At 35.3% G+C, this 9,245-nt stretch overlaps 1 protein-coding gene across 1 annotated transcript; it reads left to right on the top strand.

The window, feature by feature from the left end:
• Positions 1-265: 265 nt before the first annotated feature.
• On the top strand, positions 266-7,286 carry LOC107708574 (5'-AMP-activated protein kinase subunit gamma-1-like). Its single transcript, XM_016512836.1, has 13 exons — positions 266-450; positions 2,708-2,759; positions 3,032-3,132; positions 3,453-3,534; positions 4,072-4,130; positions 4,214-4,259; positions 4,341-4,395; positions 4,477-4,603; positions 4,836-5,001; positions 5,128-5,165; positions 5,979-6,125; positions 6,677-6,776; positions 7,029-7,286. The coding sequence occupies exons 1-13, from the start codon at positions 442-444 to the stop codon at positions 7,037-7,039; spliced, it is 993 nt and encodes a 330-aa protein (XP_016368322.1). The 5' UTR covers positions 266-441; the 3' UTR covers positions 7,040-7,286.
• Positions 7,287-9,245: the final 1,959 nt, after the last annotated feature.

Genomic DNA, 9,245 nt, shown 5'->3' with positions numbered 1-9,245 from the left:
ATCTCTCACTACCGTGGTCGAGATGTGTTTTAGAATGACACAATTGTGTTGTTATATAATTACTATTTAATTTAATGTAAAAACTTTATTAGCAGGACTGATTATTTTGTATGATTATTTATTGTTGTTATTATTATTATTTATTTTTTTATTGCAAGTATAAACAACATTCATTTGGGTCATAAATGCACTTGTCATCAACCAAAAAATTTGGTTCCCGTTGTTATTATTATTAAGGAGAAGCGCGCAGACGTGTGTGGCGTCACATCCGGTTGCGGCCTCCGCAGCGGTCTTCCTCATCCTAGAAGGAGTCCGTCAGCGAGTCGCCGGACCGTCAACGAATTAAACATCATTTTAGCTCTCGGGGACCGAATTAAACTACATTTGCGCACTCCGAATTTGAAGTAAACAGCATCGGCGTCTTCAGACCGTGAATGGATCATGGAGTGTGTAAGTAGTGCGAGTTTAAACTGAGACAGAGTTGATCTGACAGACGAGAGAAATTAAACTAACGGCGGTTTTTTTTTTTGTTTGTCACTGTGTTCAAATATGCGAAATAACTAATATCGGTAAAAATGTTGAGATAGAGCCTAAGTGTTATTAGTAGGGCGACTGTATGTGTCGTGTAGTATTTTCCATTCATATGAAGCCAGTTATACTTGCGTTAGTGCTGTGCTGCTAGTTTAGGGCAGTTAAACTTGTACTGAGTTTACTGCAGTTACTATAATATCGCTCAGATTTACTGCTGCTACTCTAAGTTAGTACTTCGTTAGTTTACCGCCGTAACAATAGTTGCTCTTGTTACTCTAGTATGGTGTCAGTTTTCTGTTACTTTGACACTAGTAGTGCTTTATTTTCTGCTGTGTTTATGTTATTATCAGTGTTTATCTTAACATAATATTGGAGCTAGTAAGTTTCTCAGATCTTCTGTCAGCTTTCTCAGTTATTGGTCTTAGAGGAACATACAGCTCAAGCTTTGAGGTTAGACTCTAAATGTCTGAAGCTATGGAGTAAAAAAAAAAAAGAAGTGTATTAATGTATAAGAACTTGAATACTTTAACCCTCCTGTGATGTCTGGGGTCAAATTGACCCCAGAGCAACTTTGACTTTAAAAAAAAATATATATATATATATATATATATATATGATAATTATATTTTTAAACCTTGAATCTTTCTGTCTTTTGCTAAATGTATTAGACAAATTCATAAACATGAATCTTGTGTTACAAAGTTTTTTTAAATGGCTGTGCACATTTTGACCCATTTGGTGATGTCTGCTGTCATTTTGACCCCTTCACTTTTGTTTTTGGTGAAAAAAAAAAAAAGATTAAACATTAAATGCAGAATAAATATCTGTTGTGTTTTATCTCTCTCATGATAGGCTCTATTGCCTCTCATGACAAAATATCTAATGAGTAAATATCATTTATGCCTTGGCATAAGTTTACATTTTACTATTATTGTACTGCATATGAAAGCCAAATTTTGTCCTTTTCAGAGTTTCATATACCTTTATACTATTTCATACAATAATGTGCATACAACAAACACTGTACACACATTTTTACAAGCATCTATCAAAAAATATTGTTGTTGGGTTTCCATGTTATATGGAGACTTTCCTAAATATTTCCATAATAATTTGTATACTGTACTAACTGTGTTTTCATTCCCCAAACCCTACTCCTCACACAAAACTTTCTGCCTTTTTACATTTGCAAAAACAAAAAACAAGCTGTTTTCCTCATAGAGACATTGACTGTCATTCTCTGTCTAAAGAAAAATGAGTGATTTAAAGGAGCAAATCTCAGAAACTGAGAACAATGTTTTTTTGTTGTTGTAAATGAAGCAATTAAATAAATAAATAAAAAAACAAAAAGTTATGTTTTGTCCTAAAAATTTATTTAAAATATCGGGTAGGTAAAGTGTAAGTAAATAAAAATAAATTATATTGTCAATTTGAATAATTTATTGACATATTGAGTATTTGGGGTCAGTTTGACCCCACACATTAAAAACATGGTTGAAATTTGCACATAACAAGAGGGTTAACGCGAGCAGAACTGTCCTGCTGTTAACTCCTCTGGCTAATATGTATTTACTAGACACATTCTAGCCTTTGGTCAGTTTAGAATAACAACTCGCATTTAACTTATTGTTAACCCTCTCCTAACTCTACTGTGTTATATTTGATACACAATTTTCAGAGGCCTCTAAATGATCAACATGATCAAAAAAAACTAAATCTACTACATGCCTTCTGTCGTCTGATTGATAGTTTAAAATTTTTTAGCAAGGAAAAGGCCTTTTAGTATCATTGTACAAAGTCCACCTTCAGGTTGTTCAGTGTCTTTTTGCTGTGAAATCTTTACTGATTTTTATATAGTAAGCATAAAAATAACGTTGATACTGCTAGTAATATTTCAAAATGAACACTTACTGGACCGAAGCAACTTCGCTTTACTTGAGTATACAATACATGCATAATTTTTTGGAAAAATCTGTGAGTATCAAATATGATCATCAGGCTTTTGAGGAATTTTGTTACATGTTGTCTAAAACTTCAATAAACTTCCCTTTAAAAATTTGATTTTTTTAACTATTAATTCATTTGTCAGGCTTTACAGGGTTAATCAGGAATTATCATATTTTTAAGGGAAAAAACGAAAATGAGCTTTGTTCACACATTGACATCTGTTTTTCAGGTTCCTGCTGTTCTAGATGAGTTGGATGGTAAAAAGGAGGCGCACATAGAGGGTAAGAATGTGAATAAATAAAGATGATACTGTAGTCCTGCGATCACCTGCAGCTCATGTGCGAGATATGAAAGCAGAGCCGAGCAGGGCTTTGACTTCAGTGTTTGGAGTGAAATCTGAGACTAAAGTGACAGCAAAAGTATTCTGTGACACTTTGTTCTCTGACACGTTTTCTCTCATATTTTCATTGGTTGTTTTTAATGCTTGGTCGTGATTTAATGTTTTAGACTATACTTTTTTTCAGGTTTGGTTTTTCCCTCTCTTTCAAACCAGATCCTGAGTATAATGTGTACACCCGCTTCATGAAGTCCCACCGCTGCTATGACCTGGTGCCCACCAGCTCAAAGTTGGTGGTTTTCGACACTTCTCTACAGGTGGGTACTCGGAAGAAAACAAATGTTGGTACTTGTGCAACCTTGATTACAACCCATGCATTTCCATAATATTTTCATATTTCTGTGTAAAAAAAGGCAAACTTGATTTTACTTATTATTAAAGCAACAGTTCACCCAAAAATGAAAGCTTGATGAAAATGTGCTCACCCTCAGGTCATCCAATATGTAGATGAGTTTGTTTCTTCATTGGAACAGATTTGGAGAAATGTAGCATTGCATCACTTGCTCAGCAATGGATGCTCTGCAGTGAATGGGTGCCGTCAGAACCCATGCTTAATTTATGATTGTATGGTTACCAGGTGAAGAAGGCGTTCTTTGCTCTAGTGTCTAATGGGGTGAGAGCAGCGCCCCTCTGGGACAGCAAGAAGCAATGCTTTGTTGGTAAGCAAACTTTTTTTCTTTTGGTAAATTTTAATTTATTGTTATTATTTGTAACTATACGATATATATATATATATATATATGTGTGTGTATATCAGTGTTAATTTCGTTGACGAAGAATTTTCGTCATAATTTTCGTCAACGGCATTTTTTTCGCCGATGACGACGAGACGATAACGAACTAAAACTCTTTTTGAATGACAAAAACTATGATGTAAATCTATTGACATTTTCGTCAACGAATAAAAACGAGACGAAAATGTTAGGGAGGGACGATTTGGGAAGAGATTCATTCAGAACGAATCTGCTGCGCGGTTCGGAGGTTAGATGCGTACCTATGAACCGGCGGGACATAAGCTAACATACACCAAACAACAAAAGAAAGACAGAAAATCACGCACTGCTCTTGACTGAAAAACTTCAGTAGCCCTGACGATTAATCTAAATTTATTTATATATATATATATATATATATATATATATATATAATTCAGATTCAGCTTATGTGTGTCTTTCTTACTGCATTTTCTATTTTAGGTATGCTGACCATCACAGATTTCATCAATATACTTCATCGCTATTACAAGTCTCCTCTGGTAAGTCTGCTCTTCCCATTGAAGTTTTTAATCAGGTTTTTTGATGAATGTTTAAAGATTTCATGCATTTGTGTCTGTTTTAGGTGCAGATATATGAGTTAGAGGAGCACAAAATAGAAACATGGAGAGGTGGGAATGATGTTCATGTGTATTCATGATGTTTACTCTCTGATATGTCAGCCTATGACTGATCTGTTCATTTTCTTATAGAGGTCTACTTACAAGATTCCTTCAAACCTCTCGTCAGCATATCGCCCAATGCCAGGTAAGAGTTTGTAAGAGTGCAGATTGAATGGGTTTTGTTAGAGAGTTGCGATGACGTCTGATGTTTTTCTCTCTGTCTCAGCCTATATGATGCAGTTTCATCTCTACTGAAGCATAAGATCCACAGATTACCCGTCATTGATCCTCTAACAGGAAACACACTCTACATCCTGACACACAAGAGGATCCTCAAATTCCTGAAACTCTTTGTAAGTTTCCTGCCCTGTAAATACTCACTGAATGTTTCCTGGGCTTCATTAAATTAAGTATAGACATTCATTTATTTGGTAATGGTGTGTCACATAGTGGTTACTGTAATTCTGTCACAACTTTTTAAGCAACTATTGCAAAATTTCCCCTTTACTCTTCTATTGGCACAACTTGGAATATTGTTTTCTTTCTAGAAACAGTCTTCATGTTTAAGTTATTGTCCTCTCCCAGATATCTGAGATGCCCAAGCCTGGGTTTCTGTCTCAAACTCTGGAGGAGTTGAACATCGGAACGTTTCACAGCATCGCAGTGGTTCACTCGGATACGCCGCTCTACGCCACGCTCGGCATCTTCGTGGATCAGAGAGTTTCTGCCCTTCCTGTGGTTGATGAAAATGGTGAGTGGAAATTAATGTTCTTTTTTTATATATTATATTATAAATTAAAAATCTGTGGTTTTGATTTTTTCCCCCCTCCTCATTGGATGTGTTTTCATGGTTTCTCCCTCTCGTTTATTCTGACAGGACATGTGGTTGACATCTACTCCAAGTTTGATGTTATAGTAAGTCTTGTGTGTTTGTTGTTTCTAACTTGAGCTTGTTTCTGTTTTGATTGGGCTTGGTGTGTGTTTGAAGCCTCTGGTGTTTGTCGTATTGATCAGCTTGAGTGAATGCAGCCACTACAGTTCATGATCTTTTTTTTTTTTTACATTATGTACTTAATTTAAAATCTTAAAGGAATAGTTCACCCAAAAATTAAAATTCTGATCCAAGATTAGGATGAGTTTGTTTCTTCATCAGATTTAGAGAAATGTAGCATTGCATCACTTGCTCAGCAATGGATGCTCTGTAGTGAATGGGTGCCGTCAGCACAAGAGTCCAAACAGCTGATAAAAACATCACAATAATCCACAAGTAATCCACACCACTCCAGTCCATCAGTTAACGTCTTGTGAAGCCAAAAGCTGCGTGTTTGTAAAAAACAAATCCATCATTAAGACGTTTTTACCTTCAAACTGTTGCTTCCGTTGCCAAAATACGAGTCCATAATTCATAAAAACGTTTCCAGTGGAAAAAGTCCATCTCTTGTTGTCCTCTCGCATCAAAATCCACCCACATATTAGTTTAGAACTGTTTTGGACTGTTTTGGCTTGTGCTTGATGTGTGCAGATTTCTCTCCTGGTTCAAACAAGACAGCTCACTAGAGAAAGCAACATTATGGATAGATATTTAAATTTTTGGGTAAACTATTCAACAACATATTTTCAAAATGAATAAGGCACCAATTTAGTTGAATGACGTGTGTGTGTAAGTCTCTTTGTTGGATCTCTCTGCATATGTTTGTGTTTCAATCTGGTTTTCATGTCATCACACAGAATCTGGCAGCTGAGAAGACATACAATAACCTGGACATCACTGTGACTAAAGCCCTCCAGCATCGCTCACAGTATTTTGAGGGTGTGCTCACCTGCCGAGCCAGTGAGACACTAGAAGCCATTATCAGCCGACTAGTGGAGGCCGAGGTGAGGAACACACACCTGAATATATAGATATTCTGTTCAGAATAGAATCGAAAGTTGATGAATAGAGAGTTCAAAAGAACAGCATTTATCTTTTGTAACATTATAGTATATATATATATATATATATATATTTATACACATATACATACATACATACACGTATGTTTTCAGATTGTTTGGTCACACTTTATTTTAAGATCTAATTCTTGCTGTTAACAAACCTTTAACTACGACTTTTGCCTCAATAATCTCCTAATTTGCTGCTTATTAATAGTTAGTAAGGTAGTTGTTAAATTTAGGTATTGGGTAGGATTAGGATGTAGAATATGGTCATGCAGAATATGTTCTTTAAAAGTACTAATAAACAGCTAAAATGTTAATAAATGGCATGCTAACAAGCAACTAGGTAATAGTGAGAATTGGTCCCTATACTAAATTGTTACCGATTGTTTTGATAAATGAAACCTTCAGCTGTGCATTTTGCCATGAATACTTGGCTGGGCAGATGAAGACTGTAACTCAATTTCTGATCATGTAAACATGATTTTCAGGTTCACAGGTTAGTGATCGTGGATGAGCAGGAGGTTGTGAAAGGCATCGTGTCTCTGTCTGATATCTTACAGGCGCTGGTGCTCACCAATGGAGACGACGGTAAGACTACGTTATGATACATGCTTGTATTCTCTTATTATTTCTGTGGAACGCAGCCTTTTCCATATGACAGTTGAATGTCTGTCAAACTCCAAAAAACACGAAAATGTGCCTTTAGAGTTGACCGTATGACTACAGATTGAACTTTTAGCTGTTCATTTTAAATCCTACAGCTAATGCTAGTTGGACCAATTCATTCGCGATTGATTATTTTGATGTGTTGACAGCCTTTACTTCTTTCTTCCTCTTCAGGAAGTGCTTGATGGAAGTAGAGAAGAGTGAAGGAGTGTGTCTCTCAATAAGCCAGAAGATGTTCCAGAAAAAGGATTGATAGAGACGTCTATGACACACAGCCATCCCAAACACAGGAGTTTCACAAGCACGACCCATTCATCAGAGTGAAGAAAGAGATGCTTCGCTTTTCTAAGAACAAACTCTTTTAATAATAGAGCCTTCGTACCACTTCAGGGATTTTAATTGGACAGAATTCAAATGATTTTAGTTATGTCACTCGGCACACTGTTTTTTGCTGATGTGACAGCCGTCTTTCACATTATTTCCCTCACAGAAGGAAATCAGATGAGATTGAGGTGAAGCTTGAACCAGAGATGGTCATGTAGTTTTTGTGCAGGTGTTCAAGTGTCAGTGGAGAAGAAGCGGAGTATGTGACTTCATACTGAGAGACTGAAACCTTCCGTTATTGATCTGGGTGCAGTTTTGCGGGGTAACGTTTCATCTGAATCGAATGTACAACACACACACACACACACACTCACTCTGGCAGCATGCAGAGGAAGTTTCATTGGTTCATTCTGATCCAGTTTCTCTGAACATCAAACCAGTTCAGCACTAAGAGCCATTTCAACTTCCTTTATAATGTGAACATGGAGTGCTTTGCTGAAATGTTTTGATATTAACCATTGAATATTTATAGCATTGGAAAAAACAATACAGCTCCATATTATCATCATATATATTTAGTATAACACAAATTTTGATTTGAATCTTGATTTTCCCTGGTTGTTTTGGACTGGACAGACAATGTTTATGTCTGATGCAGACGGGTGTTTTACTTCCACTTGCTCTTAACATGTTGCTACTGATTTTATTCTGCTTCAGTTGTTTTTAGCCCCATGATCTCGATGGCTTTTATCAGTGTTTTGACGTGTGACGAGGAAGCAGAGTGTGTTTTTCTAGATGTAACATCAGACATCCATCGTTCTCCTGTCAGCTTGCATTATGGGTAAATTGTCATATCATTTAAGTTAAATGTGCTTCCACAATTAGCTATGTAATTTGACAAAAATGTACCGTAGGATTAAACTTTTGTAACCCAACATGAGAAACAGGAGATTGGCTCTGGATGACTCGCACTCTTCTTGTTTTTGTTGTAGCTTGTTTTGCTTGGAGAAAAGAACATTCCATCATTTTATTGTAGTATATTTTGCTGGTATTTTTCTCTCTGTATTCATTTTTATGCCAGACATTATGCGTATGTAAATACACCTGAACCGTTTTCTATTTCTCTCATGTCAAAGATGTTTTATTCAAGGCACAAGCAAAATAAAATGTACTTTTTTTTAATTTTTTTAAAGTTTATCAGTTGTGTTGCAGTTCTTATGTTGGAGGTAAACAGAACTTTTGTGGAAACCGTGATACATTTTTTTCAGATTCTTTGATGAATAGAGTTGAAAATAACAGCATTTAGTTGAAATATAAATGTTTTACTACCACTTTCAATCAGTTTAATGTGCCCTCGCTGAAAAACAATGAATTTACTTTTGCTTTATTGACTCGTTTTTTTAAAAAACCCTTTGGAGAACATTGTCAAGATCACAATTAAATGTGTGACTGTTAAAATTACACTCATCTAATATTTTGTGGCATCTAAAAATTTTTTTTTTTTTTAGAATCATACATCCAGAATGTGTCATAAATGAACAGTCCCTGTCTTTACTAACAATAATAATTGTGCTAATTATTTTCCATCTGTAGAGCTTCTGAAATCTCTAATATTTTAAACAATTGTCTTTAAAAGGCAAAAATAAATGGGATTTTTAAATTTTGAAACTTGAATTGGAGAACATTTTCACGTTTATTTTAACATCAGGTTCTATTATTTGAAGTCTGTGATTTGGCTGTATTAAGTTCTTTGGCTCTAAAATGTTTCAAACTTAAAAACAAAATCACATTTATATTTCTAATTTCCCAGTGAACTAGTTTTGCATTATCAGCTATCTGATAAACTTTTCAACCAGTTTTTAATAAACAGCTAAGCAAACGTCTTGTGTAAAAGTCATGTATGACAACATACTGCTTGTTTACTATTGTTTGAACACTTGCCGTATTTACATCACAAAGTTCTGAAGAAAAAAAGAACATGACAAATGTAGGAAAACCTGTATTTATTACCATTTAATAATTACCCATGTACATGATTGGAAACTGAAATTCCTGAAAAGTCTCTCC

The sequence above is a fragment of the Sinocyclocheilus rhinocerous genome, unplaced genomic scaffold (genome assembly GCF_001515625.1).
Source record: "Sinocyclocheilus rhinocerous isolate Xijiao unplaced genomic scaffold, SAMN03320098_v1.1 scaffold566, whole genome shotgun sequence".
Taxonomy (NCBI): Eukaryota; Metazoa; Chordata; class Actinopteri; order Cypriniformes; family Cyprinidae; genus Sinocyclocheilus; species Sinocyclocheilus rhinocerous.
Note: the sequence above shows the minus strand (reverse complement) of the source record. Positions and strands in the feature narration are given on the sequence as shown.

Coding starts and splice junctions, on each gene's coding strand:
- LOC107708574 (XM_016512836.1), top strand. Junction 2,760..3,031: donor AAAGGAGGCGCACATAGAGG/GTAAGAATGTGA, acceptor CTTTCAAACCAG/ATCCTGAGTATAATGTGTAC. Junction 6,126..6,676: donor GCCGACTAGTGGAGGCCGAG/GTGAGGAACACA, acceptor CATGATTTTCAG/GTTCACAGGTTAGTGATCGT.